The sequence below is a fragment of the Homalodisca vitripennis genome, chromosome 4 (assembly GCF_021130785.1).
Source record: "Homalodisca vitripennis isolate AUS2020 chromosome 4, UT_GWSS_2.1, whole genome shotgun sequence".
NCBI lineage: Eukaryota > Metazoa > Arthropoda > Insecta > Hemiptera > Cicadellidae > Homalodisca > Homalodisca vitripennis.
The window spans coordinates 128545820-128563696 of NC_060210.1; the positions used below are offsets into that span (position 1 = coordinate 128545820).

At 33.5% G+C, this 17877-nt stretch overlaps 1 protein-coding gene across 3 annotated transcripts in view; it reads left to right on the forward strand.

Annotated features, from left to right (window-relative positions):
- The window catches only part of LOC124360147 (neuropathy target esterase sws), a 76082-nt gene that overhangs the window by 24790 nt on the left and 33415 nt on the right, over window positions 1-17877 (forward strand). For all 3 annotated transcript variants that reach the window (XM_046813504.1, XM_046813502.1, XM_046813503.1), the window contains exons 8-19: window positions 678-887; window positions 1011-1104; window positions 1494-1675; window positions 3185-3403; window positions 4211-4416; window positions 4634-4765; window positions 5111-5234; window positions 7125-7281; window positions 12033-12191; window positions 13793-14025; window positions 17051-17233; window positions 17449-17604. In XM_046813504.1, coding sequence (XP_046669460.1) covers window positions 678-887; window positions 1011-1104; window positions 1494-1675; window positions 3185-3403; window positions 4211-4416; window positions 4634-4765; window positions 5111-5234; window positions 7125-7281; window positions 12033-12191; window positions 13793-14025; window positions 17051-17233; window positions 17449-17604 — 2055 coding nt within the window. The remainder of the gene's footprint in view (window positions 1-677; window positions 888-1010; window positions 1105-1493; window positions 1676-3184; window positions 3404-4210; window positions 4417-4633; window positions 4766-5110; window positions 5235-7124; window positions 7282-12032; window positions 12192-13792; window positions 14026-17050; window positions 17234-17448; window positions 17605-17877) is intronic.

Below are 17877 nucleotides of genomic sequence, written 5' to 3' on the forward strand. Positions count from 1 at the left end.
AGATATGATATTGAAACTAAGGCTTAATCATCCCAGTGGAGGCATTCTGGATTGCCAAGACTGAAAAAGGTCGACAAGTGCAGTTAAACGTGAATGTTATGCTTACTTTTATTTGATTTTAATAGCATAGTGCACCATGAATTCTTGCCACAAAATCAAATGGTCAATAAGGAGTTACTACCTGTAAGTTCAACGCCATTTGCATGAAGCAACAAAAATCACTCAGATTTGTGGCAAAACAATTCATTGGATTTTCCACCATGACAATGCACCTGCTCATTTGTTTGTGAATATTTGGCCAAAAACAGTACTGTAACGATTAAAAGTGTATCGCTGAAAGAGCTAAATGCTATCCCAAAGATCAAGTTTGAGAGGTGTTTCGAGCATTGGAAGAAGCACTGGCACAAGTGTGTAGTATCTTATGTGGACTATTTGGAAGGTGACAACATTAATGTATGACAAATCAATAATATATTTATAAAAAATAAAAATTCCCGTTACTTTTTGAAGATACCTTGTAACTGACTCATGTGACTAAACAATATGTGACTTGACATCATGTGACTCAATTATAAAATTTGTGTTTCTAAGTGACACTATGTCTAATACTGAGAATATTCCATACAGTACCTTCACAAGAGAACCCAAATCCTTATCCGACACAAACTTGTTGACAGGGTCATCCTAAGCCATACAAGACAGTGTCTGCTCGTGCTATAGAGGATTCTACTGTGGTGCGATTGCCGATGGCTGCATTCCAGGAAGTCTTTAAGGAGTATCCAGACACATTTATACGAATTATGCAGGTGATCATGGTACGACTGCAGCGTGTCACCTTCACTGCTTTACATCAGCATCTAGGCCTCAGTGCTGAGTTAGTGAATCCGGTCAGTCTCATTACCATTCCTTTACTACATAAATTTATTTATAATAGATAGTTTTATTACAATGTTATTAAAATATTATGAACCTTGCAGTAATACTACCATATGTTTGTTTCAATGCTGTAGGGAAACCAACGGAAGAAATCTAGTCCATTTTTACAATCGCCCGTTAAATCAAAATCAAGAGAATTGTTTCCAACAAGAGATGACAATTTTTCAGGTATGGTTTACATTTATATTGCACATTTGCTGTATTTTATATCACCAACAACAAAAACTTGGTATACAATGGAACAATCAGTAAATTATGGACCAAATTGTCAACCAATAAATTATTAAAATGAAGTTAAATAATAATAACTTAAATTTTTTATACATCTATAAGTACCTGATTCTTTGATTTATTAAGATCTTCCCACTTGTAATAAATAAATTTGGTTGAAAATTGTACTTTTGTTTTAATATGGATTGTTTTAATCATAATTATTTCCTTTGAAAAGATAGCAGTAATTAGTATTACTGTCTATACAAATCTAATTTTGAATGTTATTCATTACACTTACTAAGTTAAAGTGTAAAAGTATATCTGTAGTGTTGTGTACATAACAGGTATACAGCCGCAGGGTAGCCACCACAGCACACCCCAAGCAACACCTGATGGAGAGACCCAGCCCATCCCCATCCTGAACCAGCACCGTCGCTCTCGCTCTGGCATGGAGATCCGGTTCTCCTCACAGCATCCGGATATCATGCCGGAGTTTGACATCTACTCACACTCCTCCCACTCCCAGGTACTGTATATACTTATAAAAGGTTTACATTCAAAATATACAGTTGCACATCTATTTGCAGCATTTATTTCGTAAATGAAATTATCAGTTGCATTAAAATATTATAAGTTGATGTGTTTGATATTTAATAACACACCACCATTTACAGTTTTGACTGAAGTTTTTAAGATGTGAATGTTAGAAACAAAGTTGTAGATTTTGCAAAGCTTATTTTTCTTATAAGTGCTGTTGAAATTGTTGTAGTGTTTGATGCAGGTTAAAGTATCATCATTTTTAAGATTAGTAATTATATGGGTGTTTTATCCAGTTAAAATATATTATTGTGTACTTATAAAACTTTTTAATCTCTGTTTACAGAACCAGTGATACTGAGGTTATAATAGTTATATATCATGTATTAAATTGTGTTTAATTTTTGAAAGTATATTTCTAAGAAAACGTTTGTTTTTATAAATGATAATACTGTGGCACGGTCATTGTTCAAGGGTTGTTTGTAAAGTAAGTTGCTGAGGCATCTGATCTGCAAATGGGTAGGGGTAGTGGGGCAATTTGGGTGGCGCTACGTGGCTACAGTTTGTATCTAGCAAAGTCACAGTGAAAGGTTGTTACACCGTTCTAAGTTGTCTACACTAATGTTGAAATTGGCCACGGCAATGAATTCTCCTCCCCTCCACTGGGATAGTAAATAGCATCATTAGATCTCTTTGGGCTAAGAAAATGCATTTTGAATTGTATTCTGTGTATGGAGAAGATATGAGCTGTAATGCAGTTACAAAATAGTGCCAGTTGTTTTGTGAAGGATGAAGAATGCTCATGACTAAAAGAGAAGTACCCAAGATTTGTTAAGATTAGACTTAGGCTTATGCGGCCAGTACCATGACAATCATTTAAGTTTTCTGGTTCTCCCCACATTGAAAAATTGCTAAAACAATACAAACCACAAGATTAAAAACGATTGTAATTGTATTAGCAAATTGTTTCAACATGGTGTGTAATCTTTTCTAAAGTGTTATCCATGATACTAAATTTGATATATTTTTACGAACACTTCTAATAAATGGTTTTTTGAAGTACGCTTGTGCTTATTATTATCTGTATTGCCTAATTATTATTTAACATTTTTCAAAATTTGTTACAAAATTAATTTTACACTAGTACATCAGTTTTCCTTTTTGATTGACTGTACATATAAAACAGTAATTATAAAATAGATAGAAATAAGTGTTATCATGTCGTAAATGTACAAAATTGGTAAGTTTTAACATGTGTTCACATTTACTTTTCATGGAACATTTTTAGCCCAAAAACTGCTCTTCTGTTGGAATCAGGACTAAAATAGTGTGTTTCCATTTTTTGTAAAAAACAAATTTTGTTCAAGATTTGAAAGTTTAAACTCAGTATATTTCCTATTCTTATATAAATACTGTTTTGACTTTTAATCTACAGGAAAAACTTGGCTTGCTCTCAGTCAATAGGAAGTTTGTGAGTGAGGGTATAATTTGTTGCCAGGCTACTCCAGATCTTCAGGCTGGGCTCGGTAATGGAGTCGGACGCAAACGCTCACAGCAGATCACAGAGGCGTATGACGAGGAGACACTAATCAGGATAGCAACGGAAGCGTTTGTGCGGGAATTAGGCCTAGAGGATGACACACTACTGCAGGGAGGCAAGATAGAGATCCGGGAAGTGCCAGCAGGAACATATCTCATGAAGGAAGATTCTCATAAGGTCTGATTCGGTTATATCAAGTTATATTATTGTATCAAAGGATGATAGTTTAATAAGTTTGTTATTTTGTTCTGTTTTATCTTTTTTCCAATGGCGTCACAATTGCACTAAATATTTTAAGGGCATAGCCAATTTGCAACTTTTTATTAACTCTATAAGTTCTAGATTAGAGAGCTGCAACCTTATCCCTAGGCTACCGTATATTATCAGCAGCATCGTGAAGATATCTAGCAAAAGTTATTACATATAATTTGAAATAATAACTATTGTAATTGATACAAAAATGTGCAAATTTATTATTGTGTATTTATTTATTATCTAACCACTGAAAATAAAAAGACATTACACAAATTAAATTATCTTCTAAATCAAAGCTTTATACACTGTTTGATAAATACTACCAATTTGTTATAATCAAGAATATAAAGTTGTAAGTGAATTGAATTTTTGTGTTGTGGTCCTTTATTACTTCGAATTCAATTGTATCTGGTACAAGTTACAGCGTTTGCTCAGACTGACCTACTGGTATTTAGTCCTTTCCATGATACAATTTCTTCTTGCCTTCTTAATAACAATTTCCTGGTCTTCTGTTCTTCTTAATATCCTATATTCCTTCATGTTAATGCCCTTTACATTCATTTAACACCTTTTGATTATTCTTGTGATATAACTCATTTAGTCTGTCTTATTTTTTCATTACTTATTCTGCTCCTCAGGCTTAATAGAAAAGCTTTGGAATTTGTTTGATGTTTGGAAAACTATTTTAAATTCACTAAAATCTAAAACCAATTCTGATTGTTCCTGCAGGATGTCGCCCTAGTGTACGTGTTGGCCGGCACACTACAGGTGTCCCAGAAGACCACAGATAACCAGGAGGATGTACATATGTTCAACGCATACCCGGGTGAGATAGTCGGGGGACTAGCAGTTCTCACAGCTGAGCCCAGCTTCTTCACCATCCGAGCCAAGCACACCTGCCGCATTGCTCTCCTTTCCAAGAACACTGTCTACGGGTCAGTTAAACACAACCCTGAATGTTCATATAATAAATAGTTCACCTGTTAAAATAATTTTTCGAGTGTGTTAAGTAAGTGAAAAACAGAAAGTAATGGTTATAAGTCATATAATAGTATCATAAAATCATTTTCTCAATCTGATACCTTATTTCAGCTTGCTTTACTGACAAGAAAGTCTAATGTAACACAGTTTAACTTTTCCTCTGTTCCCTAGGATTCTGTGTGAGAAGCCCGAGGTTGTGCTACACGTGGCTCACACGGTAGTAGACAGGCTCTCACCGTTTGTGCGGCAAGTCGATTTCGCTCTAGATTGGGTATTTTTGGAGGCTGGACGTGCTGTTTATAGGTAATAATTATAATTGATTTCATTTAATAACTTACAGTTATGTGCTAGTTTGCTCTGTATAATGTAATCTAATAATTTTTTGTAATACTTTGATTTTTTGCCATACGGTCAGTTTCAAGCAAATGATGTTCAATATGAATATGAATATTTCATTGACATTGTCTGTTATTTAAATTATAAATTTCATATTCTTTATAATATGCTATACAAAGCATTAAAGTTTTTAAAAGTATTAATTTACATATAATGTGTTTGATTATAGCTTGGGAATACAAAATAATTATAAACACTTTTTAAATATTGTTTAAATTATGATAGAAATTTATATTCTAAACATATTTTCAGGCAGGGGGATGACTCAGACAGTACATTTATAGTCCTAAGTGGTCGTCTAAGATCAGTCATTACTCACAGCAATGGCAAGAAGCAGCTGGTGACTGAGTACGGCAAGGGGGACCTCGTTGGTATTGTGAGTATCATTTGCCATCGTTTAGTGATACAAGAAATAAAAAACATAAAGTTTCAAGATCTGAAATCTGATCTCTTCCTCAGGTGGATAACTAATATAACACATATCTACGATCTAGGTTAAAATAAACAAATCATACCAGAGCATTGTGACATGCATAAGCCAAGGAATTGCAACAAATATCCTGTGTGTCACCTCCATGCCGAGCCGTAGCTAGGGTTGTAGGAGGGATCGTTTGCCCCGGGTGGAAAAATTGAAGAAGGGAATCGTTTGCAGCAAACAGCAAAATTGTAGGAGGGGGCAAAGTTAAAGACCAACCATTACAACTCTTTATGTGTAGTTTAATCAGTCTCCCCAGGAATTACTATAGTCTATTTTTATAACCAAATATCTTTTAAAGTTCGTGATTTTACATTTCGTCCTTATACTATCAAGAAGAATCAAGTTTAAAAAAGTTATATTTCTATTTTTAAATCCATAATGTCAAATTGTTGCAAATAATTGTAGTTGTAAAATATCACAATATTGATGTATCCTCACATTTAAAAGATTTTATACTCATTTATAGTTAAAGAATAAAACATTTTTGGATTTAGTTTATGTTTCTTTAAATATTTGCTAGTTGATAGGAAATCAGAAGGCATACCTTGAAAACTACCTTCAAGAGTCCACTGATTTGAAAGAAACAAAGGCATAAAATTACAAAGATTTAGGAATTTTCAATTGCACTGCAATCTGTCTCAACTAGTAGAGAGCACTTTCTAATTTTATGTCCAAATAGGGCACCTGTTATATTGCATTATTTGTTAGTTTTGGCCTGCTGAACAATGTGGCAAAGTTTGTTCGAATGGTTGCTGGACACCCTGTATATATATATATATATATATATATATATATATATATATATATATATATATATATATGGACGAATGGTCTAATCTTGTGTTTAGGTTTGCAGATTTCTTGATTTTATAAGCCATTGGTGTATGCTAGTTCCCATCTTCTTAACTGTGAGGGATTGCAGTTTTTTGGTTATGATTTTTACTATTGTGTATATAAAACGGTTATTGAAGTTTGTGATGGTGTTGTTTGAAGCATGTTGTGGCCAGTTCAAACAAGAAATCCGAACCTGACTTTGTAATTGATTTTAATAATCCTGGTACTTGACCAAAATATTTATCTGATACTGAAAGATGTTACATTACTAAAATGAGGGATAATAGTAACTATAATGTACATTGGATTTATTCCAAGGCGAAAGACACGGACGAACTCTTAACTCAAGATTGGTTTTTTAAATCATTAAAAAGCGGATCCCAAATCAAACTGTCTTATTTAGCTTATAGTGAGACTAGAGTGTCACTGTATTTCTTGTTTAATGTTTTCTCATTCATTTTCTCATGAATCTGAAATTTCATCATTAGCCAAAGAAGAGGGATTTGTAAGATGGAAAAAACGTAGTGATAAAATACCAGGACATGAAAGTTCCTCAAATCACAAACATTGCTTTTGTATGTGTAAGTCTTTAAAGACAGATCTTGGGAAAGGAGGTATAGATAAAGCCAAAATGATCTACCTTATCAAGTATTACAAGTTGTGACATTAGTAAAGACATCTGTTTGTGACAGGTGGAGATGGTGACCAGAACACCTAGAGGAACAACAGTGATGGTAATCAGAGACTCAGAACTAGCCAAACATCTTCTACCTTATCAAGTACTACAAGTTGAGACATTAGTAAAGACATCTGTTTGTGACAGGTGGAGATGGTGACCAGAACACCTCGAGGAACAACAGTGATGGCAATCAGAGACTCAGAACTAGCCAAACATCTTCTACCTTATCAAGTACTACAAGTTGAGACATTAGTAAATACATCTGTTTGTGACAGGTGGAGATGGTAACCGGGACACCTCGAGGAACAACAGTGATGGCAATCAGAGACTCAGAACTAGCCAAACTTCCTGAGGGGCTCTTTAACGCCATAAAGCTGAGGTATCCCATAGTGGTCACAAGACTCATCAACATCCTTGGGCACCGCATTCTGGGTAAGTGCCATCTGTAATCCTAATGTATTTTGATTTGTTCATAACCTGTCAAACAAATATGAATTTTCCTTATTAATGTTGTAAGGAAATTATTGAATTAAAATTTTATAAGTTTATGATAATATGCTTTAGTAAAGGAAACATAATTTTTCCGGACATTTGCCATCGTTCAGTGAAACAAAAAATATCAAGGTGAGTTTTGAGAATGAATTTTTGTGAGAATGAATCAATGGCAAATGTCTGGAAAAATCCTATTTCCTTCACAATCCTTCCATCGTCACAAATAAACTTCAAACAAAGAATGTTTTAGTAGTTAACAATATGACTAATATTAATATTTTTTATTAACTATGTTTGTATAGACGATATATTGGTTACAACCTTTAATATTAAAGTAGGTTTTGTACATACCTTTTGTCAGTAATCAAAAAAACAGTATTGAATTAATATGTTTTGATGTTAAAATATCATTGTAAAAGTAGTCCAAAAATTATGAATATATTTCAGTACTAGACATCATCATGTGAAAGTAAAAACAAACTAAAAATATGTAACACAAACATGGATACATACAAATACACGGAAATGAAACAAAAATATATTTTTATGATCAGTGAATGTTGAAACACCGTTAATATAACATTTTATAATAGATGTGAAAATTGGTATACCCTGCAATAATTTTTGTATCTGAGAATATCTCTTTGTCACCAAATGTATTCAGTATAAATATCTGAAATTTCTGGGTATCTTATTAAATCCAAACCCAGCCAGTATTGAGTATAGATTTAATACTGTGATGTTAGTAGACAGCTGAGGTGAGTATTTTCACCGCACACCTTGGTGTGCGGTCCAGGAGCATGTATAAATAGTGCTTGATTATTGTATTGAAATTAAATATTGGATCATTCTAAATATAGAGTTTTAATTATTTAATAGGACCAATATATATATATATATAATTTCAATAAATATTTAATTGTAAAGAGTACTTGCTCCGCCGGCACTCAAACCCGGATCTCTCATTTGCTGGGTGAGTGCGCTACCACTACACCACAGAGCCCTCAAGTTTTACAATACAATTATTTTGAATTTAGCCATTTCTGTCACATATATGCTTAACCTTTTCACCGCGTAAATCGACAATAGTCGACTCACCGTTTTTTTCCGTTTCGCCGCGTTAAATCGACTTTAGTCCACGGCAGCAGAAAAAACTTCTCCGTTGGCTGTGTAAGTCGACTATAGTCCCAAGTGAGTAAACGCCATATTCACTGCCTTCTGTAAAGTGCTACAGCGCGCGCGGCAAATATTTGAACTAGACTAGTCACATGATGATGTTGGCAGTTGTTCGGATCGCAGTCTGCTGCTTTTGCCGTGTTTACTAACATTAAACATTGGTTATGTTTGGTTATTTGTTTTGATTTATTGTATTCATATTGTTTAGTTTTTATTGCTTAATATTTTAATGCAAGTAAGTGTTTTAACATTAAACATTAAAAAGTGTTGTGTTACTGTAGTGAATATCTTACAACAAAAAGGCTGTGATTGTTAGGTATGTAGGCTAGTCAGGGACAATAGTTTTTACAAAATTTCTAGCCTGTTGAGGTTATCCTGTTTAATATATGGAACAAATAACCGATGATGAGATTAATGAATATTTGAATCATGGTAATGAAGACTCAGATTTTGAAATAGGTGATAACAATGTAGACTATTCTTCTGAAAGTGATATAGATGGTCCATTAGATGAAAATAGCCATAGAGCATCTAGGCCTAAATCTCAACAAAACAATGCTACCTTGTGGGATGAAATTCAAATAGGTTCTAACATAGTATTAGACAAAATACCTAAATTTACACTTTGTGATACACCTAAGGTCAAATTTGAAAAACCTAACTCCAACTGAATCATTTCATAAATTCTTTCCTGAAGCAATCTATAAAATATGTAGCTGAACAGACAAATATTTATTCTTTACAATGTTGTGATGTAACAACTGACATTCCCAAACGTTCTAGACTACACCAACTAAAAGAAATCGATGAAAGGGACATGAAAGCTTTTGTCAGCAACGCAAATTTCAATGGGACTCATTCATAAGCCAAACGAAGAATCATATTTTCAAGACGGCTTTTGGCTGACAAAAACTCCGGCATTTTCCAAAATATTTTCTAGAGACCAATATCAATTAATCAAGTCTTTTTTGCATTTCAATGATAATAGCAATCAGGTGTCAAAGGGTAATCCTGGATATGATCCACTGTTCAAAATAAGGCCCTTGATAGATTTTGTTTCTAAAACATATCTAGACAACTATGAGCCTGGAGAGGCACTTTCTATAGATGAAAGTATGGTTAAATTTAAAGGTAGGCTATCCTTCAAACAATATCTCCCAAGCAAGCCATCAACAAAATGGGGAAATCAAGGTATGGGTCGCTCTGTGACTCTTCAAATGGATTTCTGTTGAGATTCAAGGTGTATACTGGGAAAGAAACCGACAGTAAAGATGAGGGCCTGGGTAGTAGAGTTGTAAAAGATTTGTTACTAGGTTTTGAATCTACTAACAGAATCATATACATGGACAATTTCTACTCTAGTGTTGATTTATTCAACGACCTGAGGTTGAGTGGGTTGGGGAGCATGTGGTACGGTGAGAGCAAACCGAAAAAAATTTGCACTGCACAAATGAAAAATTTGAAGAAAAAGAAAGGTGATTTCCCAACAACATGGATCGAGAATCTAAGGATATGATAGCAATGTTCCTGGCAAGATACAGGAAAAGTAAACATGCTCTCTACTGTAGGTGACACTGGAGTAAAATTAATTGAAGTCAGATCAAAGACAGGCAGACGAGAAGTCACAAAGCCAATATTCAAGTATGTACAACAAAAATATGGGTGGAGTAGACTTAATTGACAAAGTTTTGTTCTACGTATCCTTATGGCCATAAATCAATGAAATGGTACCACCCCCTATGGCATTTTGTCATTGAAATTGCATTGATAAATGGCTGCATAGCTTATAATATGCAAAAATGGTGTAAGATCTCTAACCCACAAAAAGTTTCGAGAAAAGGTTATTGATGGGTTACTAAGTGCATGGCAACCTAGAACTGCAATCCGACGTGGTCGAAAATTGAGCAACCCTCTTGATGACAGACTATCAGGGAAATCCATTTTATCAGCCAATATGGAGATAAAAACCACAAACCCAACTGTGCTGTTTGTAGTATCCTACATCAAGCTGCACCAAAAAAGGGAAAGGCACGTGTAAAAGAAAGCAAACATCGTATTTTTGTAAAACTTGCCAGGATGAGCCACCCCTGTGCATAGTTCCTTGTTTTGAAATTTATCACTCTATAAAGATTTATAAGAAAAACTTGCAATTGCTAAAAAACCAAGACAATCTTGTAAGGCTATAAGAGAATGTTTGCATATTGGACAACATTTTTGCATTTTTTATTTTTTATGTTTAAGCCTACTAACTTGTATTTATTGTGACTTATTACTTGAAACTATTAAAAAAGTAAATTGAAGAATGAATAGTTTTAACTTTGTATAAATAATTCTAAATGTATAAAAGTGAGTGTTGTGAGACATGGACTCCCTGCTACTTCTGCGCCTCGTGCGAATCACCACATTTTCAGCTTTACTGGTAAATTTATATTATTATGTACAAATTACTTGTTACACAATATCATATATGGGTGTATGTACAATTAAATTATGATATAAAGTTCATTCAGACTGCACATCAACCAACGTATACAATTTAATATTTTTCTTACAAATTTTTTGATATAATAAAATAACTAAAAAACATGTATTATTCACCATAAAAATTTTAATGTTACGTTTTTCTACTAAAACATGTGTATAACATCTCAAGGAACCAAAATAATAATGTTTAATAATTGTAGGAAAAAAAATTTTTTTTTGTCAAAAAATGTAAATCTTGGAACAGTGTTGGTTTATTAATTCGCGGCGAAAAGGTTAAATAACCAAACTAACATATGATTGGAAGACCAATTGCCTGTTAAACAACTTTTATTTACATTCATTAAATTTGCATAAATGGTAATAGACTAATTTAATTTGAATAAATTTTGAATCACTAAAAGTACTTGTCCACCAGGACTCGAACACGGATCTGTCACTTGCCGGGTGAATGCTCTACCACTACACCACGAAGCCCTTACTTTTTACGATTACATTATTTTGTATTTTGCCATTTCCGTCACTTATGTCTGATTAAATAATACAGAACATACAATATAAAAATTTAATACAGTTCTAAATGTTAAGAAGATGCTGTATATCAGTATCATTTAACAGCCACGTGTATGATATATGTAATGATACAAAATCTTGATCAGTCATTGTATCGAACATAATGTATAATACATTGCTTATCTGCACAAACTACTGATTAATACTACAAAAATATTTTATTCGTGTCTGTTAAAAAAAACATTTTTGGAGAAAATTGTTATAGTTTTTATTAAGCTATTGCTATATTGGGGTTTACGATATAGAAGCATTAGTAAACAAAGTGAGAGATCAAGCAAAAAATCAGTGAGAAACAAAAAAATTACTCGTAAGAAACAATTACTGTGGACTAATCTAAATAATTTCTTTGATAAATACAACAAAAATTAATTTCTAAAATCCCATAATTTTAAGTAAACAGAGTTCAACTATTAAAGTAAAAGTGATTTGTGAACTATCTAGTAACAAGATGTGTAATATAGGGTCCTGGCAGAATCCTGGCAGTGGTATCCTGGACAGTCGCACCGTAGATGCCAGACTCAGCCAGCACAACTTCACCACAGTGGCTATTGTGCCAGTGTCAGACGATGTGCCTCTCAGTGCCTTCACCTTCGAGCTCTACCACTCTCTGTGTGCCATCGGTCAGTAATACACCATGTTTTGTGTGACAACTATCGGTAATCAATATAACCTATTCTCTAATAATGTTGTTAATTTGTTGGTGGTAAAAAGGCGAAAGAAAGGTTTTAGTAAGATAAGATAGGAAGAGCAGAGATACATTTATTATATTGTTATGTTTGATCTCTTCTCCTTGCCCTAATAAGGTATATCAGCTGCACGGTGGGCACTAAACACTCTATTTGGCTCGTACAATCTGCAACACTGAATACTGAACGTGTGCATCATATTCAATTCGCTTTATCCCTATATTTTTTTTGTATTTATAAAAAAAATACATTTTCACCAAGATTTGTTTCAACATTAAAAATCATATAATCTTTAAATACATTGGAGCTCTTATTATTCCACAGTTATAATTCTCTGAGCTACCTACAACAATGTGGTTTGTTTAGCTAAACTTGTAGTCAGAATGCACATAAAGTACATGAACAAAATTGATGTGGTTTGTGTGTATTCTGGAAAACTACTACCATTTTAGTAAGTGTTGTAAGCATCTTGACTATCAATGTAAGCATATCCAGTCATTATAACACACTTTACACTCCAATTTAATTTTAGAAAAGAACTACTGTCTATTTTTTAAATTCAACACAAAAATGGAGTTAATTCATCTTAGTCCCCTTAACATAAATAAGAATAAAACTTTATTATAACATTAAAGAATCTACTCTAACCATTAACTATTTAAAAAATCTAATATATTTACACAAGGTAGAAGTACACCAAACCATGTATCGCATAACTAGCTTTCCCGAGGTTCAATGAAAAATTTCAAGTCTATGACTCATTTCATTATTGACAGATAAAATGACAGACAATCATATGGCAAAGAAATTTATACATCTCCGGACAAAAATAAGAGGAATTGTGTCAGCCTACTGAGTGATAGGCTTCAACGCATGATAGGCGCTCAGCCAATTTCCTTGGTTGGACTTGCATTATGATGGAACTCATTAAAGAAAAGATTCCAGGCAAAATTTCAAGCCTACAGTTGAATCTTCTTCAAAATATCTTGCCACATAAAATCACATTTGTGTTTCATATCAAATGTAAATAATAAAAGTCTACACTCAAAGTCACCATAAATTCATGTTGGATGTGTTGGGATAACGAGGTTACATTTGTTAATGTCACAGGTTAACCTCTCTTATGAGTGTATCAGTACTGAGTTTGTTTACATAATATGTATTTCTTCTGCTATTTTCTCTATTTCATCATGGTCACCAAAAGCCAATGTAAAAATATTCACTAACGCTCAGCCAATTCTTATGGAGTGACATGCACCATAATTGAACTCAGTCTTTCTCTTATAAAAATGAAGCTTCATGCATAATTTTAAGTCTATAGGTCAGTTAGTTTTTGAAATATTGTGTGGACAGACAGACAGACAGAAATTGTATTTTTCTAGCCATATAAGTGATGAGCTTTGCTAACGCCTAACCTTTTACTATTAAGTGTAAAAAATAATTTTTGTTCGATTATCATTACCATCTATAAAATATGTTGACATGATTCTTTATTGATGATTAAGTAAATTCTGATTCTGAGTTGGCATGTCCAGGTCCAACAATCAGATTGACCTCAGAGATAGTGAGGAAGACGCTGGGAGCCTCTATAATGGACCAGAGCAACGAGTACAGACTGACATCATGGCTGGCACAGCAGGAGGACCAGAACAACATAGCGTTGTACCAGTGTGACCCAACCATCACAGTGTGGAGTCAGCGGTGCATTAGACAGGCAGACTGCGTGCTCATCGTAGGGCTCGGGGACCGCTCACCCTCTGTTGGCAAGGTAATTCCTCCCTGAACTTTGTTTGTGTCAGAAATCATGAGCGATTAATGTTATTTATTGTGTGATGGTCCAAAAGTAAACGTTTTAGTTTTTAATGAAAATATACATTTTGGAATTAAAAAATAAAAAAGGCATATTTTTTAAGGTCCATCTGTATATGTATGTAATCAATCATCATTAATAATTAAACAAATAGACATTTCCAAATGTAGCATGGGAATGTGAATAACCAGATAACTATTTAGCTTTCCTTAAATTTTTGTATATTTTCACAATTTTGCCCAAAAAGTAAACATTTGCTAAGACTGTTAAACTGGTCTCATTGTTTTGATTCAATGCAATGTTTTTCTGACTATTGTGTGAAAAATGTGTCAAATAGTTTACTTTTAATATTTAGTTTTTTGTTAAAATTTGTCAAAGTTATAATAAAAACATAATTATAGTTAGTAGTATTTGAAATGCCAGTACATCAAATAATCGGATCACATACCTCAAAATAAGGACTAACAAATAGATATCCATATTTTCTCCTAATATATGTGAATATACAGCACTCTGTAGAGAAACAAGTCTACCACAGTATGACAAGCTGAAAGAGCAGCAAGTTTTAACCTTCCTACACGCATCTATTTCGACCGGCTCAACAAACTTAAAGAATATCCACTAAAGGCATTTCCTCTGCACAGCGTTTTCCGCGTAACCTCAGTTCTTATTCTAGACAGGAATAGATATATATTAAAAAATATATATTCACATATATGGGAAACGGCAAACACACACACACACACACACACACGCACACACATATATATATATATATATATAGATGCATGTATGGTGTGTGTATATGCGAAGCGTACAGGTCAACATGTCCGCTGAGTTCACTGTCTGGGGAGTACGCTGAACGTAGTGGAGGGCAATTTAATGTCCACTGATTCCATGTTTTGAAATACAGTATATTGGCCGAAGAAATGTGTATTTAATTGTGTTTATAGTATTTTGCTGTTTATTAGTGATTTAATAATTAAGATAAATTATTTATTTAAAAGTCTTTGAGCTTTTTTTTCAAAAGACTGAGGTGTGCATCTAGACGTCTACAGCTTTCAGTTTTTCTTCTTTGATCAAATTACCAGGTAACAAGGTGAAAACTTGTTGGGTTTGTTGAAGTAAGGTGACCAAATGTGACAGGAGTAATAGAAAAAGATCAAGAACTGTCTGTTCTCTTTGCCAAGATAGCTGCCATCCAATGTGTTTGCCCAAACATATTTGCAATTAGGCCTACCCAATTTTTTATAAGCCTACCATTCTTGTAAAAATATAAAACATAGTTAGCAAATATTTGTAAATAGTGTAATTAGATTTTGTGACTCAGCGTTAGTAACATTTTGTGAAACAAACTTCATAGGCTCAATGATTGGAACTCATTTTGTGCCATTGGTGAGTGATTTGTATTTGTTTTAATGTTTCTGAAAATTGGCACATAACAATTTAATTTTGTTTTATTATACAATTTTTATTTCTTTCCCTAAAAGTATGAAATTTTTATATGTTATAGCTAATTAAATGCAGAATAGAAATATTTGGGTTGCCATACTAAAGTTTTTATTATGTCTTGTAGTTTTAAGGCTTTAACACATTTGCTGCTGAAAAAAATTGACTGGTCATGGTATGTGCGGGAATTTTTTTTAAGTTACCCAAAATGAAGTCAGAGCAGCCAAAAAGGTTGTCCAGGTAACCCCACTGCCAAATTTGGTGACGTCATAAGTGTGACAACAATGTTGTCACCCGCACCTCGTGCCGATCTCCGTTTAGTCAGTACTGCAGGACACTGGGTCTATTACTCCCAAATGGCACTGTCATTTGTGGAAGACATTGTCAATTGCACAAATAATGAAAAATATTGTTTTGTGTACAAAATTGAAAACAGTTCATAAACATGGAAAAATAGAATTTTAATCGGAATCATCCTGTTCACTCATAAAGTCTTCCACTAGTTTATTGTCGTCCTCCATATTACCTAAATACAATAATAAACACACATACACTATACGCTATAAAAAATACAGCTCAGCCAGTGAATGAAAATTGCGAACTACGAACGGATTGCGAATAAACAACATATGAAACAGGCACAACACATGGGGAATGGCACAACGTTCTACGGCAACTGCTAGGCTCACACTGAGACAATGGTGGCCAAGCGAGCAGATGTCTGCTTTTGTTATCATCTGCATGGCGTGCCAATATTGCATGATATCAATTATTGTTGTCACCCGCAGCGAATGTGTTAAGTTAAAACAACATTAAAAACATTTATAACCATAAAAAAACACAAACGATAACAAATTATTACATTACTTTCATAAATTTTACAGTTCTCTATTTAGTTAGATAATTAAATTCTTCAAATTGTGGTACCTGAAACATTACAGTACCCTGAGTATACATTGAAAAAATAATTTGTTAGACAAAAACATAAATAAATAAATCAATGTTGATGGGGCAGTTTTATGAGACTTTCAAAAAATAGGTGTAGCAGTTTCAAGGGCAATAATTTTTTCTTCTGGATGAAAAGGATTAAAATTAATGTCAGTTATGTAGAAAAGTAAAAAGACCAGTGTTGGCTTTCACATAAAAATCCAATTGTTGTCACAAAAAGTTTACTTAAATTTTATTTACGCCAAAAAATTACATACAAAACATGCCTCATTTTATCAGTAAAGCATCAGATAATATCTTTGTTGGGTGATCTACAAAATTAACGATTCTCCTTGCTTTGAACACAACACTGATGGTGTGTTCAGAGGATTGGTTTGAAATCTGCGACAAGACAGAGATCCTGCCTGGTATGGTTTCTTTTAATTCCATTGGTCCTTATCCCATAAAAATGACGAAAGATGTGTTTTTCGGTTAAAATAACTACTGATTTACTGATTTTCAGAGATGCATGGTTGATTTCAGCAAACCATAACCATCATCACTTTTACTGGATTATTTCTTTACTGGTACACCTAATCTGTTTCAGATGGAGAAAGAAGTGGAGCGAATGGCAATGCGGACCCAGAAAGAACTAGTCATACTACACAAAGAAGGTTGCGAACGACCGAACAACACAGTTACCTGGCTCAATATGCGGAATTGGATCTCATCACACCACCATATTCTGTGCAACAAACGCATGTTTAGTCGTAGATCTCAATATAGAATTGTAAGTCTAATAATAGTTTAATGATATATATATATATATATATATATATATATATATATATATATATATATATATCAAAATTATATTTTAGTTTAATAATCGCAAATGGAATAAAATCGTTAATTTAATCAGTGATTAATTTTATTAGATATGTAATTCTAAAGTAATAAAACTGTTGTAAACTAGTTTACAAATATTGTTTTGTTCCATTTCAGAATGAACTGTACAGTAAAGTATTAATGTCAGAACCCAACATTCACTCGGACTTCTCCCGACTGGCAAGGTGGCTGACAGGAACCTCTGTAGGTCTGGTGTTGGGAGGGGGAGGAGCAAGAGGTGCCTCGCATGTCGGCATGGTCAAGGCTATACAGGTATTTTGGTAATAGGACGTCCCTTTCTTGATTTGCCACTAATGTTGTTGCTATAATTATGCTGTCAGAGATTTTAGTGATGTCATATTAAAACATTAAAATAAAATGTATAATGTTCCATTTTATATTTTTGTTCAAAAAGTTGTTGAGTCAAAAGAGCATAGTTGCCTGTTCATATCTAGACGGGGTGGCCATCTTAGTAGAAAAAGTTTAAATTATGGGAATTGAATGTAATGAAAATAAATCACAAATCCCTTTGTCAACCAAAAAAGC